Source organism: Anoplophora glabripennis, unplaced genomic scaffold, assembly GCF_000390285.2.
Source record: "Anoplophora glabripennis isolate ALB-LARVAE unplaced genomic scaffold, Agla_2.0 scaffold33, whole genome shotgun sequence".
NCBI classification, from domain to species: domain Eukaryota; kingdom Metazoa; phylum Arthropoda; class Insecta; order Coleoptera; family Cerambycidae; genus Anoplophora; species Anoplophora glabripennis.
Window position 1 is genome coordinate 1,652,049 of NW_019416463.1, and position 24,456 is coordinate 1,676,504.

The 24,456-nt window shown below is 32.6% G+C and overlaps 1 protein-coding gene across 1 annotated transcript in view; it reads right to left on the reverse strand.

Annotated features, from left to right (window-relative positions):
• LOC108912687 (voltage-dependent T-type calcium channel subunit alpha-1H) overlaps positions 1–24,456 on the reverse strand; it is a 183,367-nt gene that overhangs the window by 35,547 nt on the left and 123,364 nt on the right. Inside the window, exons 11-12 of the mRNA XM_023454612.1 lie at positions 20,912–21,554; positions 12,105–12,308 (exon numbers count right to left, since the gene is read on the reverse strand). Coding sequence (XP_023310380.1) covers positions 12,105–12,308; positions 20,912–21,554 — 847 coding nt within the window. The remainder of the gene's footprint in view (positions 1–12,104; positions 12,309–20,911; positions 21,555–24,456) is intronic.

Consider the following 24,456-nt stretch of genomic DNA (forward strand, 5'->3'; position numbering starts at 1 on the left):
TTGCGAGGCTACTTCACTTACATGAAATTATCTTTAATCCGCATGCTCAGTAACATTGATATAATTTTAATTTATTAATTACTATAAAAATCAATATTGTTCTATAAATTTAAATATATAAATTATATGTCTATTAGTTTGTCACTTGGTGTTTGATACTTAAATATGTATTTCTAATATTGCCAAAATATCGTGATATTTTAGGTCATGAAAAAGAAGCCATTTATTGGCACTTATGTCCAAAGTACATAAGATAAAAAATATTGAGAAATTCTTGCCTATTATTTGGCGTATGTGATGTCACTACTAAAAGGGTCTATTACATTTTCATGATCATATATTTAGAAAAAAAGTCATCAACTTTTTTTCGAAATGAGTAGTTCTAGAATTATATTAAATTTAACAGTGTTCTCTAATGCTAATGGAGGTTAAAAAAGTAATAAATTGAAAATGATTAGTATTTCGAATAAAATGGAAGATATCTTTTTTCTTGGAAATACTATAGGAGTTAGAAGTAGTGATGAATTTCCAAAATATTCAGTTGCATCTAATTTCTCTTTTTTTTTCCAGTGGAAGTAACTCGTCCACTTTTAATTAAATAAGTAGTTGGTCTAAGTTTTATTACTTTGTATCGAACGTCTTCAGGGATTTTTTTAATCGGTACATTCGCCTTGTGGATCATTCAAAGAATTGCCCCATAAAGTTTGTCAACGTTCTTAATTAACACTCTGTATAGTACTAAGAAAAAGAAATAGATACTCTAATTACTTTTTTAATTTAAATTTACGAGTTTTTGTTACGTTTTACCATCTTTGATATTACATTGGATTTACTATTCAAAACACAAGGCAGTACAATTTTTGCAGCTTAGAAAAAAACTGATACAGCAGTCTTTGAAATTAATTCCTTTAAGTAACTGTTGATTGATTTGAGATTATTAATTTTTCACCTAACAACTTAACTCAATTAATATCGACCTAACTGTTTGAATAAAGGTGTATAAAAATGTAAAGTAGTTTCCGTTTCTTTCATCAAAGAACGTAAAATAAAATTTGCTAATCTACATAATATCCTACTCAAAAAGCAGTCCTATATATAAATACATTTTTAAAACACAAAAAATAATGTACCTCCTAATGCTATGCATTAAATTTTACCAAATCTACCAAGAAAAAAAATCATGCACGTAAAGAGTAAAGTGGAAATTGTATAAAAGAATCTTAAAATTTACATGACAAAAGTCTCTCCGTTGGTGACAGAAAATGATATTCGAATATACTTTGTCATGTAAAATGGAATTCTTACCTACCTTACAAAATTGAGGTTCATTTCTAAAGTATTTGTGTTAGTGAAACTTTGATAATATTGCCATTTTTTTGCAAACCCTTTTAAGAATATTACCAAACTTCCAAAGTGATGTCTTTTTTCAGATGAGGTGTTAAAAAATGGCAACATAATAAAATTGTTACACTACTTTAGCGAATACGAATTCGGAATTGAGATCAAAACTTATCAGAATTTAGTAAATATAAGCATGTCGCAGTTCGATGTCCTAAATTTTTATCATAACTAAAGTTTAGACTGCAAAGTTCGGTCAGGGTTATAAACGATAGCTGAATTTCAGCTCCGACTTGGCAGCTACACCGCCTGAAAAGCGAGTAGTAGATAACAAAGGACCGATGAGTGTTGGCTCAGGGAGATGGATGAAGACAAATGGAAAAAGGAAACAAATAAATAAAAGTATATTTAGTACGGCGTTGTATTTAGAGCACTCTATCATTCTAAAAATGTATGGATAAACAGTGGATTAGATTCATGGTTTAATTTGTCCGTCCTACGTAATAACGTGCATATACAGGGTGCAACAGTGGTAATCTTTCAGAAATCGTCTCGCCAAAATAAACAGGAACACAATTTCATTTTCAGTATCAACTCAGAAATTTCGCACATACGAGCACATTTAAATTTAAATAAACAATTTAAAATCTTGATGTTTTTGACTAAAGAGTTCCTAGAATTGGACGAAAAATTAGCAAATGGGCGGCACGATGTGGTTGTGCCCGACTATACGTGTATGACGTCATTGAAAAGGCTTATTTATAATAGGGGTGTTATCTTCGCAGATTTGAAAATTTCAATTTTTTCGTAGAACTATTTTGTGATTCAAACTCTACCAGGTGTTTCAGACCACCCGTACACCTCTTCTAAAAACTAAAATACGTGGTTAGATGTGGGGTTTGCCTCTCCCCTTCCCTCCATGGTCTTGTGAACGTCAAACTGAATATCGTTTTTCACCCTTATGACTTTGTAGGAGTATGGTTTAGCGAAAAATGTTTCATACAAAAATTACTTTATATCGATTGGGATGTGGTTTGATGACCTTACCTAGTTAGTGCCTTGAAGGTCATTTTCAAGGTGACTTCAAAGTCATCTTTGTTTTTTCAAGTGGGAACCTTTCATCAGTTCATTAAGAACGGTATGCATGGCATAGGTTACATCTATTCCATTTTTTTCAAGCCAAATCATATTGTAGGTACCTATTAGGTGTTTTTCATTACGGATGCTAAAAAAGGAGTATTTCGATTCTAGTGTGATTGAACTTTAATTTTATTTTAACTAAATTTCATTACAATGAATAGTTATAACTTGAATCTTGCAAATTACTTTCAAGTTCAGATTTAGGTCTTCAAACAACGTTCCGTTCAATGTCAAGCACCTTCCGTGCGAAACATTTTTTGCTAAAACATATTCCTGCAAAGTTATAAGGATGAAAAACGATATTCAGTTTGACCTTCACAAGACCATGGACTGAAGGGGGGAGGGGCAACCCCCTCATGTAATGCATGGTCTGAATGTAGAATTGTCCGCGCTTTCCGAATCCGATTCCTATTTGAAAAAAACAAGTTGACCTTGAAATAACCATGGAAATGAACTTCAAGGTCACAGACAAGTTCACCACAAAATGTGTCCCTCAGACGCTAACAATTTTCATCTGAACCATTTTTTCACATAACCACGTATTTTAAATTTTAGAAGTAGTGTACGGGTGTTGTGAAACACCCGGTATAAATCATGACAAACTAAAACCATTGCTAGTAGCTAAGTACAATTTAAAGTTTTGCACAAATTCGCCTTATCTGAATAAATGACATTCAGGAGAGGCACATATTATTTCAGAGAAAATTGTCAGAAATGATTTTCTTTTGAGAGTTGACATCCTTCGGATTCCTCCTAAAACATGTTACTTTGTTTTAATTGTTAGTTTTATGAGAGGATTCAATACTGAAAGCTTGTCACAATATAGTTGTTACAACCCGCATATTATCCAAAATTTTTCTTTTCATTGAATATTTAAAAAACAAAATATTAGGGGAGAGTAGGGTAACTGTAACTCTAATACTCTCACTATTGACATTGAAATATATTTTTTTGATTGCTCCATCTGTTTTACAGGACAGTTAATTAAATTTTTCCTACAATTATTCTAGTAAATAAAAAATTACAGCCGGAATAATCACTTAACCTATACCTGACCTTAAGGTCACGTTTAAAATCGTAATACCATGTAGAATTATATGCTCTGTTATTTCTAGCGTCGAAATAAGGGGTCGCTACTTAAAAAAACCAATATGACCTTGACATGTTCTTTCGATATTGACTTCAAGATTAAAATCACTAAGGAGTACCATCAGGTATCTACTCAAAGACTGCCGTTCCCTCTGATTCCGTAGTTAAAAATAAAAATTACAGTAAAAATCAACATTTGACCTTGAAGTGACCTTGACTATTGGGATATTCGGATGCAGAATTTTCTGCTCTTTCCATTTCCGGCGTCGAAAAGGAGGGTTGTCGTTTAAAAAGCCGACTTGATCTTGATATGACCTTGAACCTTGACCTTAACCTCAAGGTCAATGTTACCATCTGATGCACCGTGAAAAATGCTGCGACTTTTGTCATCACCATTTATCCTAAAAATGGGATTTTTGGGGGGTTTCCATACTTTTGACTAACCCTGTATAATCTTCTCAAGAAGTGTTCCATATTCTCCAACCGTTTTTTTTTCAAAGACTTCCACTTATACAGGGTGCAACTTTATGTACAGATTAGATTTTTAGGAGTAATGTGACGTAGTATGACGTATATACGAGTAGAATCAAAGACCAGTTGAGTCACGATACACGGTGATCAGGAAGGGAGAAAAAGTTCGATGAAAATGTCCGCCAAAACGGCTAACGCAGAAAGTTTCTGTATCATCTGGACATACAAAATTCGCAAAGCTCAAAATCCTATCAGATCCTTCTTGCGAATTATGGGCATTTGTATATACAACGTGTCCCAAAAGTATGGAAACAGCACAATAACTTTCGAAAAATGCATTTTGAGGAAAAATGATTTAGTCAAAAGATATAGGATTTTTCCCTGGCTATTCAAAGGTGTCCCTAAATTTGACCTTGACCTTCAAGGTTATTTCAAGGTCAAGTTAATTTTTCAAATGGGATGCCCTACTTTTGACCCCGGAAATGAGAAGAGCGGAAAATTTTACGATCAGATATGTCCTTGACCATTTTCCAAGATGGCGGACGCGATTCCAAAAAATTAACCGATTTACGCCAAATTTGGTATAGGGGGGTGTTTGGGGTCGCTGACTACGATTCTGAAATCTGTTTTTGAGGAATTTTAGTCCAAGATGGCGGATACAAGATGGCAGACGCGATTTCAAAAATCAACCGTTTTTTGCCAAAATTGAAATAGTGCGGTTTTTGAAGGTGAAGGTCACGGTCAAATCAAGGGTCACCGTCAGATAGCCAGGGAAAAATCCTACTACGTTAGTCATGATAATTTTTTTTGCAACCCGTTTTTTCAAGACAACGCGCCAAACCATGCGTGACCATGATTTTCCGCTCTTTTCATTTCCGGGGTCAAAAGTAGGGCATCCCATTTGAAAAAATTAACTTGATCTTGAAATAACCTTGAAGGTCAAGGTCAAATCTAGGGACACCATTGAATAGCCAGGGAAAAATCCTAAATCTTTTGTCTAAATAATTTTTCTTCAAAATGCATTTTTCGAAAGTTATTGTGCTGTTTCCATACTTTTGGGACACGTTGTATATACAAATTCCCATAATTCGCAAGAAAGATCTGATAGGATTTTGAGCTTTGCGAATTTTGAATGTCCAGATGATACAGAAACTTTCTGCGTTAGCCGTTTTGGCGGACATTTTCATCGAACTTTTTCTCCCTTCCTGATCACCGTGGATAGCTTGTCGAGCATCGCGATATGAAAATTACGAAAAAAAAAATAGTGGAAAAAATCAGTTTCTGAAGGTCAAAGGTAGTCTCCGTATAAATATGATCCTCATTCATAGTTATATCCTGTACATATATGTATAGTGATTAGCAAATTTAGTTTAGACTTGATCTCTTAACGTATGTTTTTGGGATCTATCAAAATAGTCTTTACGTAATTAAGTAATTTCTTGTGTTGTTGTTTCTAACGTAAGTGTATATATTTACCTCAAAAAGTCTGTACAATTACCAGAAAGGTGCTTGCCAACGCACACGATTCTTAAAAATTAAAAGTTTTCGATCTTGGCAACAATGTATAATTTATCAATTTCAACTTAAGCCACTATTCAGCCACTAGTTATGTTATGAACAGTAAAATTTTTATTAACGGATCAGAAAACGTTCGACCCTGAAATAGAGATTCATGAAACGTGAAATTTTTGTTTTTACCATCCGGGTTTTACCTACGTTGTAAGATATAAATATTGTTGTTTAATTATAAAATGATTGCGTACAGTTACAGACTGCGCACATTCACCCTACGCTCCCTTACGTTTAGAAAAAGAAATTTTTGTATACAGGCTGTCTTATGGTGACGGCTCATTAGAATATTTCAGAGACTACTTCACTTCAATTTTTAAATTTAGGTTTTGGGGTTTTTTAAATGGAACACCCTATATATTATTGCATCACAAGATAAACAAAAATCAGGTACCTAATTTTGATAGTGGAAGGCAATGCATCTTATGTTCTTTGTGTGCTCCGAAATGTAAGTGAAAGCTTCCTGAACAAAGAAAGATATATCTAAGGAATTTTCGAAATGTTTGCATCTTTCAACATTTTTATAAAATATCGATTATCACAAAAACGGTTAAATTTAGGTACAGGGAATCCTTAACATTTTTGACTTATTTTTAATTTATTGTCTCGATAATGCAATAATATATAGGGTCTTCAATTTAAAATAAGCAAGTAGATGGCGAGTTCAACGGCATTATTTTATTTAAAAAGGGCACCCCCGAAAACCCCAGGGTCTAAATTTTCAAAATTCAAAATGTACACATATTTTTATTGTAAATAATAATTATTCATATGTTTCCATTTATGTAGTTTGTTATTTCATCCTTAACCCAGTTTTCCTAATTGCTTATTATTATTTTTTTTTTGTATGCTTTGACTTATATTTACTAAGTTCAGAGGTGTTTACACGATATATCTTCTCCATACAAAATTTATATGTACCTGAAAAACGGTAACTAGTGACCATAAAAGCGAATCGAAATTTTTTCTATCTTTGTCCTCGTCACGATCAGAGACACACATCCCTTCGGGCGTATATTTTGTGTCATCGTTGCAAAACTTGCAACCGAATATATTCATGCCAAGGATACTAGAACATCCCAAAAATCATATATTTGTGTTAACTCTGATGGCTCGTCATAGCTAATTTCGATCCGACCTTAAGCGCTGGTGGTCTACGGATAATGATTCTTTTAATTCAAAATTTTGTTACTGAGCTTCATTTAACTATGCAGCGTATTGAAAACTCAAAGGAGCTCATTTTGTAAATTAAAATTATAATAAATAAAGTCCAAAATTTGTGTTGATATCCGTTTCCTCTCTCCAAAATAACAAAATAGTTAGGTTTGAAATTTGGTAGTTTAATAATAATTAATAATTTAGTCCAGGCTTTAAATCGAGGTTTTAAATAGATCAAATTCTAACTGTAACTGCCTAAAAATATTTTCAAAAAGGGTGCCAGATATACAGGGTGATTCAGTCATAATGTCATTAATTTTAACTACGTATTCGGAAGGCCTAATAAATACAGAAAATCGAAAGAAATAAATGTTTACTACTACTTTCATCACATTTTTTGACCGGGAACGCGCCCTCAGATCTTAAAAGTGGTCGAACGTTGAACAGAAACAGCTGATTTCCCCAGTCGCCTTGAATTTTGCAATTGATTTCAAAATCAAAGTGCAGTGGATCAAAACTTTATTAACAAAGTGCTATAGACGGGTGAGTGTGGTTTCAGCTGTACTGGCATTTTAAATACTCTTTACTCTTTAAAAGGCAAAGTCACACAATAAGGTAAAGTAACGTACTACAAACTAAATAATTAATTGACCATATGAACATACTGAAAACTCATATTCAATTATAAGACATAGTGAAAACGTTAATAATATTAAAAATACTAAATTGTAATAACCTAACATCCGAAAACAATTATTATCCTTATACAATTTTTTTAACAAATAAATAACACTTGTTAATATTTAAAATGTAAAAAAAGATCTTAATCATACACGTGTCTAGGTAAAAGTTTAGGTAAAAAGATCGGTTTACCAATTGTGGTTCACTACGTATTAAATACATAGTAAAAACTAGGTTAGTGACCAAATAATACGGTGGATCAAGATTCACTCTCGATAAACCTTTATTGGTCAGGAGCGGTTTGAAAAGGGGTTTAAATAACGATATGAAAATATTTTTCAACGTAAATATGCATTTTAATCACGTATTCGTATTCTATTAATTTTTCCCTATATCCCCTTAAAATTAATGACATTATGACTGAGTTACCCTGTATAGCCACAATTTTGGTGGCTAATATTTCATGCATCCCTATAATCTGTAACAAAATTGATATTAATAGTTATTTATATTTTTAAACAAATAAAACCGTTTGGTGCAGTAAATTTGTATTGAATTTTTTTCCCCTTACAATTAAATTCTCCCTCAGTCTGTTTCAAATTAGTTAATTAAAATTTAGACACCCTGTAGCACAGGAACATTTTGAAAATAGTCACAGCCGTTGTATTTTCTTTTGTTGATACTGATTTGTTGGCCAATCACGTTGAAAGTAATAGAGTTAAACATTTTATGAAATTAGCCATGATTAGCCCTCAGAAATGTCAGCTTCTGTGAAATTTTTATTAAAACATCACACATTTTGTATTTCCAGAGGCATTTTTTTAATTTTTCGTATTGTAACATCACTTGAAATTACAAACATGATAATCTTAAGTTTGTTTTAATAAAAATCGTTTAATTATTCAAACCCAAATTCGAAACATGTAAATATAATTTTTTATATGTAAGAAGAGCTGTTGTTGATATTTGGAATGTTTTCAACAGACTTATGTTTTTTAACATTTTCTTTACGTTTTTTTTAATATAATTTGAACAAAGCAAACCATTTCCATGGCTGATGATTTAACATACTTAATTTAAATGTTTTAAAAAGCCATACATATAGGGCGTCTCAAAAAAAAGTAATAGCGAAAATTCAAATTTAATAAGTCGAAATTTTCAGAATATGATAAATCTGAGAAAAGTACCATTATTATTATTATTATTTTGCTTTTTTCTCACTTAATTGTGTTGCTCATTAAAAATTTTGAATATTCCCAATATAGTCCAGGCGGTATCTGTTTTAAAAAGGGTAGACTTGGGTAAAACGCATATGATCGGAGATTTTTGCTTTAACGGCTTCTAAACAACATAAGAAATGATAATTTTTCTATGCAAATAAAAAAAAACGTGGGCTTAATTGTTATTGCAAAAAAGTATAAAAAAATAGCAAAAAAATTCATTTTTTTCTTGGATTTCTCGTCGACAACTTAGCAACTATTCATTTTAGACAAAAATGGAAGAGGAAAAAAAGTTTTGTAATTAAATTTTGATCAAGATAGAGTTAGTTGCAATTCGAAAAAATAATTATTGTTGTTGCAAAAATCGGAAAAATCATTTAAAAAATTGCAAAAAATGCTAGTTTATTTGTCAATTTTTTTCAGACACTTGAATAATACCTAGGATCTTCATACTTTTCCCAATTAAACTTCTTAGTGCATAGAATCATCACACCAAATTTCATCCAATTCGGTTCGATAGTTTTTACATAATAATTGTTTAATTTTTTTATTTTTTTTAAATTAAAAAATTTTCAAAATCAAATTTCTAAAAATCTAAAGCCTTTGAATACTTGAAAATTTCACCACAAAAAGAAGAGCTCTCAAGCTTTAAAATGCTTTTTGAAAAATTCAAATCGGACGATTAGGTGAGCCGTGGTGATTGTTTAAACATTTTCGCAATTTTCACGCTTATAAACAATTGCAATAATTTAATGTTTTTTCAAATTTTTTTTTATTTTAAAATATGGTTTGAAAGTACTCGGAAAGGCGAGTATTTAAAAAAAAACCTGATGATCCGCCCATTATTTTCGGAGTTATAGCCCGTTAAAGTTAACCCTTATTTACAGCAAAACTATAAGGGCTGTTTTTTGAACCAATAGGTTTGTTATTCCGAGTACTTTCCAGATATAAATTTTCAAAATTTGCAATCACGGGCGTCCCATTTAAAATGTCACTCAAAGATATTCAAGACCGCGTGAAATCAATGAGGTATCAGTGGTGGGGGGAGCAAACACACAGCTACTCCGATCTGAATTCTCGAGTTCAAAATTGCGACACTCGGAAAAATTTCACTTATCTCAGCGTCTAATGGACCAATTTCGATGATTTTTTTTTAAATCGATGTCTCGCAACTAAAAAATTCAATTATCATATTTTCAACTACATTTTATTATTAATTATTGGACTTTTGACATGCCGATAAACAGTTACTTTAAAAAATGATTAATTTATTATGTTTATTTATTTACTGTTAATTTTCACGACCAAAATTTTTGCATGTTGCACCATGTTGTTGGTATTAATTAAGTATCCAAAAGATTCTTATACTTTTTTTATAAATAAAAAATAAATTTTAGATAAATATTTTAAAAGTAAACGAAAAAATTAAAATTATAATTATTCACAATTTATGTGAGTAATAATTTTTGAAAGACTTTTAGAAATTTATCGTACAACTAAAAATTAATACCAATTTTCAGTTGTTTATTTAAATAATTATTGTTTAAACAATTTTATAATATTTAAACAAACTTACTAGTATTACCAAAAATTTGAAAAAAACATTAAATTATTGCAATTGTTTATAAGCGTGAAAATTGCGAAAATGTTTAAACAATCACCACGGCTCACCTAATCGTCCGATTTGAATTTTTCAAAAAGCATTTTAAAGCTTGAGAGCTCTTCTTTTTGTGGTGAAATTTTCAAGTATTCAAAGGCTTTAGATTTTTAGAAATTTGATTTTGAAAATTTTTTAATTTAAAAAAAAAAAAAAAAATTAAACAATTATTATGTAAAAACTATCGAACCGAATTGGATGAAATTTGGTGTGATGATTCTATGCACTAAGAAGTTTAATTGGGAAAAGTATGAAGATCCTAGGTATTATTCAAGTGTCTGAAAAAAATTGACAAATAAACTAGCATTTTTTGCAATTTTTTAAATGATTTTTCCGATTTTTGCAATAACAATAATTATTTTTTCGAATTGCAACTAACTCTATCTTGATCAAAATTTAATTACAAAACTTTTTTTCCTCTTCCATTTTTGTCTAAAATGAATAGTTGCTAAGTTGTCGACGAGAAATCCAAGAAAAAAATGAATTTTTTTGCTATTTTTTTATACTTTTTTGCAATAACAATTAAGCCCACGTTTTTTTTTATTTGCATAGAAATATTATGATTTCTGATGTTGTTTCGAAGCCGTTAAAGCAAAAATCTCCGATCATATGCGTTTTACCCAACCCAAAACAGATACCGCCTGGACTAATAGAATTACAAGGCTTTAAGTGCAAAAAGAATTATTTCGTGTTTATTATCATTCAAACAATTTTTTAATGATAATGAAGTCTGATTTGCATCTAAAATATAATGATTAATAGTTGTACTAACTTCTCTTCTACATGCCATATGATACTTATAATATACAGTACGTCGCACTCTGTAATTTGAGTTATTTATTGTCTAATACTTCATATTCATATTTTGGTACGTTAATATTGACAGATGTTACCATACAATGTCAAATTTTAGTTAATAAATCATCAGTTTTCAGGTAAAATGGCTCGGCTTTGTCCAAGTTATTTAATTGGACATATTAAATATTTCTTTTAGTTATTAGTACTTAATTATTTCTTCTTATGATTCAGTTTTATATTATTATTAATGTACTTGCGGATGTTATACTTACTGGAATTTAGATTTTGAAAGATATGTAAAAATTTGTTATCTAAAATGTCCATTAACATTCAGTACTGAAGATTTAGAAATAAATAATACTTTTCAAACTATTATCTTTCCCAGTAACAAATCAAATGAGTTTAGACATAATTATTATAATTTAGGTTGCGTGCTGATGCTTACATTTAAAAGTACATATAAAACTGAGTCACGCAATGAAATAAAAATGTCTGTATAAAATTGTTTAATCTAGATATAGTGTGCCCAAGTTTATTACGTTTACCTAGAATACGCGTAATGGACAAACTATACCTACCACCAATCAAACCCAAATGAAAAATAACATAAAACTATGTACAAAACATCTTGTGTGCTTTGTAATCTGTACAGCGGGTGCTTTAATGACTCCAGATAAAATTTGAGAAAAAAGAGGTGTGTCGAGAAGTATATAAGTGATGTGTATATAGTATACATCAGATTTCTCTAAACATCAATTAAACAAAACAATAATAAACAAAAAAGTTTCCTCTAAAAAAACTTATTTACACAAATAAAATAAAAATCAAATGCCACCCCTACCAAATTTTAGAAAAACCCTTACTAACAAAAATTACGCTTACAAAAAAATCATCGACATTGTACTTTGTGTTCACTTGAATATGTATATATTTGTTTCTTATTTATTCTGTAGGAAGTCGTGATGTCGGAAGGGCGTACTTACCTAAATATAAATATAAATAATATGAGAAGGGAAAAGAATACTGCTACATTGTCCATGGTGCGCAACATGACGAACAGTTGCCTTCTCAGGTTTGGCATGAACCTTACTAGTTTTAATATCCTAAGCAACCGAAAAGTTCTTAATACTGACAAGCCGGAGTCCGCGTGAGTCTCGCCAGTGAAGTTTTTGAACAGTTCTATAGCACTGGAAACAAAATTCTTCATGAGATTCGTTAAAACAACAAAATAAAACGAGGAGCATAACGCGACCAAAATTTGTACACCAAGCAATCACTTTTTAGAGCACCTATATCCACGGACATCCATAAAATATCCATAGACATCGTGACGTCCCTGAACATCTATGAACATTGACAGATGTCTGTGGGCATTTATTTCCATGGACATCGATAAAATAGGCAAATATCGTTCTCATATTTATAAGTTTTTGAGAATTCTACTTAGACCAGGACGGATTTTATCTGAGTTTTTTACTTATATCTTGGAACCTATGCATTTTGGAAGAATATTGAAGAGGAAAAAAGTTTTAGAATTGAATTTTGCACAATATACTGTAAGTTAAAAATGTTTAAATTTATTACGAATGTTGCAAAATAGCAATAATTGATGAAAATAAGGCAAGTTTTTTGGATAATTTGTTTTAAAATATTTTAATTGCTCCGAAGGCACTCTAATTTTGGTAAAAAAAACATTAGAGTATAATAAAACACACCAAATTTCATTAAAATGGGTTTTATAGTTTTCGAAAAATAATTTTTTTGAAAAAAATTTTGAAAAAAAATTTCGAATTTTCAAAATGTTGCACAGCCTCAAATAAAGCATCTAGATACTTGAAAATTTTTCCACATAGAAAAGACCGTTCAACGTTTCAAATGATTTTTGAAAAATTGAAATCGGTTGAATAGGACGGCCACAGTAAATTTTTAAAGTTAACATTCTTTTTTTTATTTTTAAATAATTAGATTACATTTATCAACTCGCAATTTAGTTTTTTTCAAAAATTATAATTTTATATTCGGAAAGGCGTTTCTTTAAAACAAAAAAAAAAGTTAAATTCCGTTTATTGGTTCTCAAGAAATAAGCGGTCAAAGTTTATCGGCATATACCGTTAATTTATAAACAATTTAGCAATAATCTTTGATTCAGTGGCTTCGTTTTTTCCGAGTTTTGAGCTGGAAAAAATTTTCATATTCATAAGTTATCGGCAGCATAGATAAATAAACGGATAAGCTGTCTTTCGCACCCGCGAAAAGTGACTCAAAACACGAAAAGTGGGGGAGGGGGCTTTCGCTCCGAGACTGAATTCGGAGGTTCAAAATACGAAGGTACGAAAAAAATTCCATTATTTCAGTTTCTAATGGACGAATTTATTGTTTTTTAATCCGATGTCTCGCAAGCCAAGGAATTCGAATATCGCAATGCCAACTGTCTAATTTGCACATATTTTGTTATAAACAAAATTTATCATTTATGCATTAAATATTCTGTATATTTTACCCTATGCTATTGCATTTTTTCAATAAAAAAATTTGTTTATATTTCAACATTTCGAATATCAATGTATTTAGTTATATAATTATTTAAATCATTTTTGTTAATACAAATTAAAAATATATATTTTTATTTGGAAATTAATTTTTGTCTTAAATACAGATAAAATTAGGAGAAAGTACTACTTTAAAATTAAAATTTTTGAAAAAAACTAAATTGCAAATTGATAAATGTAATCTAATTGTTTAAAAATTAAAAAAAGAGTGTTGACTAAAAATTTACTGTGGCCGTCCGTATCAACCGATTTCAATTTTTCAAAAACCATTTGAGGGGTCTTTTCTATGTGAAAAATTTTTCAAGTATCTAGATGCTTTATTTGAGGCTGTGCAACATTTTGAAATTTCGAAAAATTTTTTTCAAAAAATTATTTTGCGAGAACTATAGAACCGATTTTAATGAAATTTGGTGTTGTTTTATTATACTCTAAAGTTTTTTTTATCAAAATTAGAATGCCATCGGAGCAATTAAAAAAATTATTCAAAAAACTTGATTATTTTGCATTTTTTTCATCAATTATTGCTATTTTGCAACATCGGTAATAAATTTGAACATAATTATCTTACAGTATATTGTGCAAAATTCAATTCTAAAACTTTTTTTTCTCTCCAATATTCTTCCAAAATGTATAGGTTCCAAGATATAAGTAAAAAACATTTTTGCAAAGAACCCCGCACAAAACATGGAAATTGAACACCGGTCAATTTTTATGAAACTTCGTATTTTGATAGTCCTCGTCATGCTGATCAAAAGTCTGAATGGGCACAAAGCCCTACGGGGTTGTAGGGCTTCCAACCCCCCGAAAACCACCCCCAAAGATCAGGGTAATGAACTTGACAGATTACAGGTCAATTGGCTTACAATAATATTTCACTACAGTTGTCGAACCTACAGACACCTATACCATAACTAGGCTTAAGACTATCAATGGGTACCGAGCCCTGCAACCCACACCAACCCCCCAAAACCACCCCCAAAGATCAGGGTAATGAACTTAACGATTACAGGTCAATTGGCTTACCGTAATATTTCACTACAGTAGTCGAACCTACAGACACCTATACCATAACTAGGCTTAAGACTATCAATGGGCACCGAGCCCTGCAACCCCCACCAACCCCCCAAAACCACCCCCAAATGTCAGGGGAATGCACTTGACAGATTATCGGTCAATAAAACTACCGAAATATTTTACTACTGCAGTCGAACATACAGCCACCCAAACTGTAACTAGGCTTAATCTCCAAAACACTTAACCCCCATCCCTGTCGCTCCCCACCAACTACCAAAGCCTGTCATGTGACTTTTCCCTGCTTACTGGTTGTGTAACTGTTTAATCGTGAATTCCATCTCACAGCCACCTAAACGATCACTACTCTACACTCTCCGACGCCGACCACCCTGATCTTTGGGGGTGGTTTAGGGGGGTTGGAAGGGGTTGTAGGGTTTCGTGCTCATTGAGACTTTTGATCAGCATGACGAGGACTATCAAAATACGAAGTTTCATAAAAATTGACCGGTGTTCAATTTCCATGTTTCGTGCGAGGTTCTTTGAAAATGATCCGGACCTCGCCCAGATCTAGGGATCTACACTTTTATTATGTGAGTTGTACTGAAGGTAATCCAGAAAAAAATTGCTTGCCCCCTCTCACATCCACCTCAAAACAGATCCGCCCTGGTCTAACTGGGGTTCACCGCAGGCAGCAAATGCTTTTTTCTGTTATTTTTGTTAAATATAAAACAGTGAACGAATTGAAGTCAAACTTTATACAAAAAGGTTGTTGCTGCTGAAACAGCTTATGGTCAATTTGTGCTTTGTGAAAGAAAATGTGTTTGTTAATTCGTAATAAAATATTGCTTTCAAATAACAATTGCTGACTCTAATTATAGCTAATTACAAAATATAAATCAAAAGGACATCCGGGAATATACGGTTTACCCTTCGAAGCAAAAGTTATCTAAACCAACCTACCTTAAGATAACAATTACACCGTCAAAGACGTTGAACCCGTTGGAAATGTACCCAAAAGGCCCTTCTGCTACCACTTTCAACACCATCTCAACCGCGAAGATAGCGGAAAAAATGATATTCGTCACTTCGACCACATGGGTCAAAATTTCAGACTGCTCATGGTGTTCGATCCCCATAGAGAGAGTGTTTATCAGTATGGCAAGCAGGATCCCATGCTGAAACAACTTGTGTTCCACAAGGATCCTTATGTACCTCCTTATTGTTTTTAACAGTCTAACTATACCCTTCATTACAAGACAACAGAAGACGTAGATCTTGGACCTCTTTTCGTTCTTATATTCGGACTCGCAGTGCCAGAGATCCTGGCAGCAGGAAAAGTCGTCTTCGGGGAGTTGTTGGATGTAGAGTTCTTCGCTGTTCTTCTGTCTGTTGTTGAGTCCCTTCGAAAGGGAATTGAAGAAGGTGTCCAGGACTATTTGGCCGGTAGGTAGGGCTGCGTTTATGGCGCCTAAGGCGAGGAGTTCCTGGCAGGTTAGGGCCTCGCCGTTCATGAGATCGTTGCAGTCCTGTTGGATTTGCTGCTGGGTTTGCAGGAGTTGCTGCTGGTTAGGAACCGAGGTTATTTGCCAGATGTTGCCGTCGCCTGAAACAAATAGGCATGTGTAGAGCTGAAGGTGTAGGATGTAGGCAATTACGGATACTTTTTTTTCAATTATTGAAAATTGTGATTTACTTCTTTTTTTTCATATGTAAATAATCCTACAGAATCAGAATATATATAATGTATTTTTTTGCCCAACGAGAATAGGATCACATTACAAACTCTACGGTAGGCATTCATTTGTTCGACTTCCCATTTGACAAAAATCTATTTTATCATCACTTAGTTTTGACTAACCTCGTATATTTTGATTGCTTCCAAGAGGATTTTTAATAACGGCTCGGGCAATATATGTATACGTCATTGTTTTACCATTTTATAAGATAAATAATAGAAGAAATAGAAATAATCATATACTGTAAACGCACATTAAAAAATTTTTAAATTTCAGTTAATGAGTTTTAGAACATTTAGAAATATTGTTTAAAGAAAGAGAGGCTGTTAACGCATCTATAATATACAGGGTGTATTTAAATGGAGGGGCACAAATGATACCAGNAAAGAACCCCGCACAAAACATATGGAAATTGAACACCGGTCAATTTTTATGAAACTTCGTATTTTGATAGTCCTCGTCATGCTGATCAAAAGTCTAAATGGGCACAAAGCCCTACGGGGTTGTAGGGCTTCCAACCACCCCAAAACCACCCCCAAAAATCAGGGTAATGAATTTGACAGATTACAGGTCAATTGGCTTACCATAATATTTCACTACAGTTGTCGAACCTACAGACACCTATACCATAACTAGGCTTAAGACTATCAATGGGCACCGAGCCCTGCAACCCCCACCAACCCCTGCTTACTGGTTGTGTAACTGTTTAATCGTGAATTCCATCACAGCCATCTAAACGATCACTACTCTTCTTTGGGGGTGGTTTAGGGGGGTTGGAAGGGGTTGTAGGGTTTCGTGCTCATTGAGACTTTTGATCAGCATGACGAGGACTATCAAAATACGAAGTTTCATAAAAATTGACCGGTGTTCAATTTCCATGTTTCGTGCGAGGTTCTTTGAAAATGATCCGNAATAGAAATAATCATATACTGTAAACGCACATTAAAAAATTTTTAAATTTCAGTTAATGAGTTTTAGAACATTTAGAAATATTGTTTAAAGAAAGAGAGGCTGTTAACGCATCTATAATATACAGGGTGTATTTAAATGGAGGGGCACAAATGATACCAGAAATTCCTTGGGTAAAAATAAATCGATTTAACCTAACATACCTATTTCCCAAGTCGCATAATAAAAAAGATACAGGATGTCAAAGTGAAAAATAAAAAATGGTTTTTTCTTAATAATTTCTATAATTTTAGTCAGAAATGTTTCAAATTTTCAAAAGAGAGGTTTTTTAATGATGGGAAAAATAATATAATAATGATTTTTAAGTGTCGAGTATGAGGCGCCCTCTGCAGGCAGCGTTATGCATTGAATTTGTAGTAACTTTTTTGCCAACCCCCGTATACAGCTTTTAGTAACAAAATATGAAATATTGGGCTTTTTTGAACAAAAAAGGTATACTTATTGAAAATGACTAAAGCCAACCGTTGGGGAGATATTTTTAATTTCATAAATTAATGTTACGGATTTATACCTCCACGAATACCAAGGTACAAACAGACACTTTTGTTAATAAATTCAGAACGCATTGCCTCACAGTACTTATTAGTTGTGTATCTGTATTTTAAAATTCTACCAAAAGAGGAAGCAGGAATCAACTGAGACAACATTATTTTTCCTATTTTTTTTACTATACTCTTTTTGCCTCTTATTTTAGCATGTGTGAATACACTTGTTGCATAATTTCTATCTAATTGTTTTTTCGGTGTCTTTATTAAAAAACACATTTTCTTGTGCATGTGAAATTATTTATACCCTGCATTAAAGAAATCTCATATGAAATAACAGTTCAGGTGAAAAAGTAATGCAAAATACTTATTTATTGTTAGTTTAATAACAATTATTAGAAGAAAAAGAGCAAAACAACTAAAACCAAGAGTCACTTAACAACAGTCAATAGATAATTTAAGAGAAACACTGACAATATAAAAAAAACAAGATTTTTTTCTAAGGATATTTTCGAGATAATTTCCATTTTCCTGTAAGCATAGTCTAATTCTACGATTAAAATTACGACGAACTCTTGAAAAATATGTATTCTTTACTTCCTCAGCTGCTGCAAAAATTCTTTGACAAAGCCATACTATCAATAGGGTTGGAATAAACAACATTTTTTAAGTGACCACATAAAAACTAGTCCATGGGTGCGAGATCCGGTGATCGCGCAGGCCATTTGACTGGTGCATCGTTTCCCCGACCTATCCATCTCCCAGGAAAATTTAAATTTAACCATTGTCTAACAGCTAATGTACAATGAGCAGGAGCTCTGTCATGTGCGTAGCACATGTTTTCGCGGATAGCTAGTGGCACGTCTTCAAGCAGTATTGGAAGTTGCTCATTTAAAAATCTCAAATATTCTGGATATCTGGCATGATAAAGTCGTACATCAGCAGTACAGTTCTTGTAACATTAAAAAAATACTTGCAACATATCGACATACTCGTCATTAGTATACATAATTTGTTATTTTATTCAATTCAAAAACAATTTACTATCTAGGCCGCAGGTAAAAAGTGACTAAAATCAATTAACACTGCAATTTACAAGCATTACCAAAAGACATTTACCTACTCGATTTTTTATTTATTCGTAGCAATAATTTATGAATTAAAAATATACCCTCAACGGTTGGCTTTAGCCATTTTCAATAAGTATACCTTTTTTGTTCAAAATAATCCAATATTTCATATTTTGTGCTGTATACGGGGGTTGGCAAAAAAGTTACTACATACTCAATGCATAACATTGCCTGCAGAGGGCGCCTTGTATTCGACACTCAAAAATCATTATTATATTATTTTTCCCATCACTAAAAAACCTCTCTGTTGAAAATTTGAAACATTTCTGACTAAAAATATAGAAATTATTAAGGAAAAACCATTTTTTATTTGTCAGTTTGACTCCCTGTATCTTTTTTATTATGCGACTTGGGATATAGGTATGTTAGGTTAAATCGACTTATTTTCACCCAAGGAATCTCTGGTATCATTTGTGTCCCTCCATTTAAATACACCCTGTATAATTTTTATCATAAATTAATATTTGACGTCAATGGTACCATCTTAAGTGTAACAACAATTGCTTTTAAGAGCACACTTTCTAAACGTATGAAATTATATTTTCTTGATTGTTAGATTTATAAAATATCAAAAGTATGAAGTACTTATACGTTGCTTATAAATTATAATAAAAGAGTGGTGTTATTTAGCTGTGGTTTTAAATTTGTTCCGTTGCTCAAGAATTACATTTGTGATGTTGTCGATAACTTGCTCTAGGTCTAGCTCATTGTTAGACAATTGATTGACCCTTAAGGCCTTCATACTAATTGCAAAATGAATGGGAATATCAACTGTATGATCTTTCTCAATCTAATAGTAGCAAAAAGAAATAGAATTATGTGCCCGGACTCGAATTGAATAGGTTACCAGAATTTAAACAATCGCCTCATACATATACAGGGTGTTTGTAAATAAGTGCGAAATATTTTAGGGGTGTTTATATTATATTTTTTTTTATTAATTATTTCAGTTTTAAAGATACTGACTCAAAATTTGAAAAACGCTTAAGAGGGATAAATGTGCATTTTTTTGGGGTGATCCGAATATTTTTACTTGCATCTTTAAATAAAAGATTAACAGTAGTTACCTACAATACAATTTGTTTTATTTTTTTCCTCAAAAACGGTGCATCCTACGAAAAAAATTGAAGGCACCAATTTCATTCAGAATTGATGGTGGATTTCTAAAGAAATATCAAAACGGAAAATAGTCAGTGGCGTACCATTTTTTTTTATTAAAAAAGGTTGTGGCAATCTCGCACGAACGTCACTGGTACAAGTAGAAATATTCGGATCACCCCAAAAAAGCGTTTTGTTTTTCAAATTTCGAGTCAATATATTTGAAAAACTCTAANCCCTCTTCTTTGGGGGTGGTTTAGGGGGGTTGGAAGGGGTTGTAGGGTTTCGTGCTCATTGAGACTTTTGATCAGCATGACGAGGACTATCAAAATACGAAGTTTCATAAAAATTGACCGGTGTTCAATTTCCATGTTTCGTGCGAGGTTCTTTGAAAATGATCCGGACCTCGCCCAGATCTAGGGATCTACACTTTTATTATGTGAGTTGTACTGAAGGTAAACCAGAAAAAAATTGCTTGCCCCCTCTCACATCCACCTCAAAACAGATCCGCCCTGGTCTAACTGGGGTTCACCGCAGGCAGCAAATGCTTTTTTCTGTTATTTTTGTTAAATATAAAACAGTGAACGAATTGAAGTCAAACTTTATACAAAAAGGTTGTTGCTGCTGAAACAGCTTATGGTCAATTTGTGCTTTGTGAAAGAAAATGTGTTTGTTAATTCGTAATAAAATATTGCTTTCAAATAACAATTGCTGACTCTAATTATAGCTAATTACAAAATATAAATCAAAAGGACATCCGGGAATATACGGTTTACCCTTCGAAGCAAAAGTTATCTAAACCAACCTACCTTAAGATAACAATTACACCGTCAAAGACGTTGAACCCGTTGGAAATGTACCCAAAAGGCCCTTCTGCTACCACTTTCAACACCATCTCAACCGCGAAGATAGCGGAAAAAATGATATTCGTCACTTCGACCACATGGGTCAAAATTTCAGACTGCTCATGGTGTTCGATCCCCATAGAGAGAGTGTTTATCAGTATGGCAAGCAGGATCCCATGCTGAAACAACTTGTGTTCCACAAGGATCCTTATGTACCTCCTTATTGTTTTTAACAGTCTAACTATACCCTTCATTACAAGACAACAGAAGACGTAGATCTTGGACCTCTTTTCGTTCTTATATTCGGACTCGCAGTGCCAGAGATCCTGGCAGCAGGAAAAGTCGTCTTCGGGGAGTTGTTGGATGTAGAGTTCTTCGCTGTTCTTCTGTCTGTTGTTGAGTCCCTTCGAAAGGGAATTGAAGAAGGTGTCCAGGACTATTTGGCCGGTAGGTAGGGCTGCGTTTATGGCGCCTAAGGCGAGGAGTTCCTGGCAGGTTAGGGCCTCGCCGTTCATGAGATCGTTGCAGTCCTGTTGGATTTGCTGCTGGGTTTGCAGGAGTTGCTGCTGGTTAGGAACCGAGGTTATTTGCCAGATGTTGCCGTCGCCTGAAACAAATAGGCATGTGTAGAGCTGAAGGTGTAGGATGTAGGCAATTACGGATACTTTTTTTTCAATTATTGAAAATTGTGATTTACTTCTTTTTTTTCATATGTAAATAATCCTACAGAATCAGAATATATATAATGTATTTTTTTGCCCAACGAGAATAGGATCACATTACAAACTCTACGGTAGGCATTCATTTGTTCGACTTCCCATTTGACAAAAATCTATTTTATCATCACTTAGTTTTGACTAACCTCGTATATTTTGATTGCTTCCAAGAGGATTTTTAATAACGGCTCGGGCAATATATGTATACGTCATTGTTTTACCATTTTATAAGATAAATAATAGAAGAAATAGAAATAATCATATACTGTAAACGCACATTAAAAAATTTTTAAATTTCAGTTAATGAGTTTTAGAACATTTAGAAATATTGTTTAAAGAAAGGAAGGATGTTAACGCATCTATAATATATAATTTTTATCATAAATTAATATTTGACATCAATGGAACCATCTTAAATGTAACAACAACTGCTTTTAAGAGCACACTTTCTAAACTTATGAAATTATATTCATCTTAAACAAGATCTTTTATTTTCCTGATTGTTAGATTTATATTATATCAAAAGTATGAAGCACTTATACGTTGCTTATAAATTATTATAATAATAGAGTGGTGTTATTTAGCTGTGGTTTTAAATTTGTTCCGTTGCTCAAGGTTACATTTGCGATGTTGTCGATAACTTGCTCTAGGTCTAGCTCACTGTTAGACTAATTGCAAAATAATGGGAATATCAACTGTATGATCTTTCTCAATCTAACAGTAGCAAAAAGAAATAGAATTATGTGCCCGGACTCGAATTGAACAGGTTACCCTGATTCTAATCAATCGCCTCATACATATACATGCGGTTTGTAAAAAATAAATAAATATTAAATATTTTAGGTGTGTTTAAATTTTAATTTTTTATTTTATTAATTATTTCAAAGAGTTTTAAAGATACTGACTTCAAAATTTGAAAAACGCTTTGGAGGGATAAATGAGCATATTTTTTGGGTGATCCGAATATTGCTACTTGCATCTTTAAATAAAATATTAACAGAACCTGCAATAGAATATATTTTATTATTTTCCTCAAAAACGGTACATCCTACAAGAAACATTGAAGAGACCAATTTCATTCAGAATTGATGGCGGATTTCTAAAAAAATATCAAAAGGGGAAAAGTCAGTGGCGTACCATTTTTTTATTAAAAAAGTTTGTGGCACTTTCGCACGAATGCCACTGGTGCAAGTAGAAATATTCAGATCACTCTAAAAAAAATGCACTTTTATCCCTCCAAAGCGTTTTTCAAATTTCGAGTCAATATCTTTAAAACTGAAATAATTAATAAAAATAAATTAAAAAGTAAAATTTAAACACTGTATCTCGGAAACGAAGCATATTTCGACCTACGTTTATATGAACTTTTTTCCACAAAATAACTTCGGCAACCACCCCCTAAAATATTTCGGACTTATTTACAAACACCCTGCACAATACTCTTTCATATCAAATGTACTGGAAGCTAAAGAAATATGTCCATAAACAAGCTAGTAATTACTAATTATTTTAAAGTAAAAAATATAAAATATCACAGATAGAAAAAATTTGAAAGCAGAAACCGGGCTATACTTTTCCGAAGGTTTTTGAAATCGAATCTGACAGAATTATTCCATCACGTGAGGTTTTCAAGATGTCCTAACCGAAAATTGCGAAAAATACAGGTTTCCCATACATTTGAACTGATGTTACATCACGAGGTAATTTTCTTAATAAAACTCGTTATTACTTCTGAAAGCACTACTTTGCCCCCTTTAAAATCCACTTTGAATCATTGGAATACCTTCTTTGCTTTCTGAGAAATCGTCTATTCTAGTTGATTAGTTTGATGTATTCGTCGATATTCGGAAATTGAATAGAATCTGGTAAAGATAAAAATATATCCCTTGACTGTAACTACAGAAGAAAAGAGATATTCGAAGATTTTGAAGCGCAAGAAGAGTAGTACCTTCAGAAGTCATAACAAGTTTTGTGGACAAAAAAAACAAAACCTCTAAAACCTGATGTGATGGAGCAATTTTGAGGTAGGATATGGATTTAATCGGAACCCTTCAAGAAATTGAAGCCTGTTTTGTGATTTAGAAGGTAGAGGTCTTTTAATATATCATGAGCCGCGAAATGCGCGAAAGGCGTGGCGTATTCCCATAATTCTTCTATAAGCACGTTGTGAAAACATTGACTCAAAACTAGACCATGTGCATCATTACAAGTAGACATGAACTAAGGCGCTAGGGCATCAATAAAGTCAACTGGCGAACGTTCGTTATACAGGGTGTTCAAAAAAGAGTGTAAAATATTTAAGGAGGTAATAGTATGAACCAAAATAAGCAGAAAAGTCTCAATAAACATGGGTCCGCAAAGTAACGGTTGCGGAGATATGGAATGTTTTATGGTTTTTAGCCCCTTTTTTTATTTTGCAAAAACGTTGTGTATTTTCTTATAATAGTTGGTTGATGTTTAGTGAAATAAACAGTACGTATTTGACAGTTGTTCTCAGTGCACAAGTTTTCTTTCGCTATGGCTGGTTACTCTAACGCAGAATTAACAGACATGCATTTCATGTATGGTCGTGCTAATGGGAACGCCACCGAAGCGCGACGTCTTTATGTTGACGCTTATCCAAATCGCCAGATTCCTTCACAACGCATGTTTGGAAGAATTCACCAAAGATTGCGTGATACCGGTTCCTTGAGCAAACAGTGCCATTTATCCGGAAGACCAAGGTCGGTATCCACTCCTAGAGCAGAAGAAGAAATTCTAGCACTGGTAGAGCAGAATCCAGGTACGAGTGTG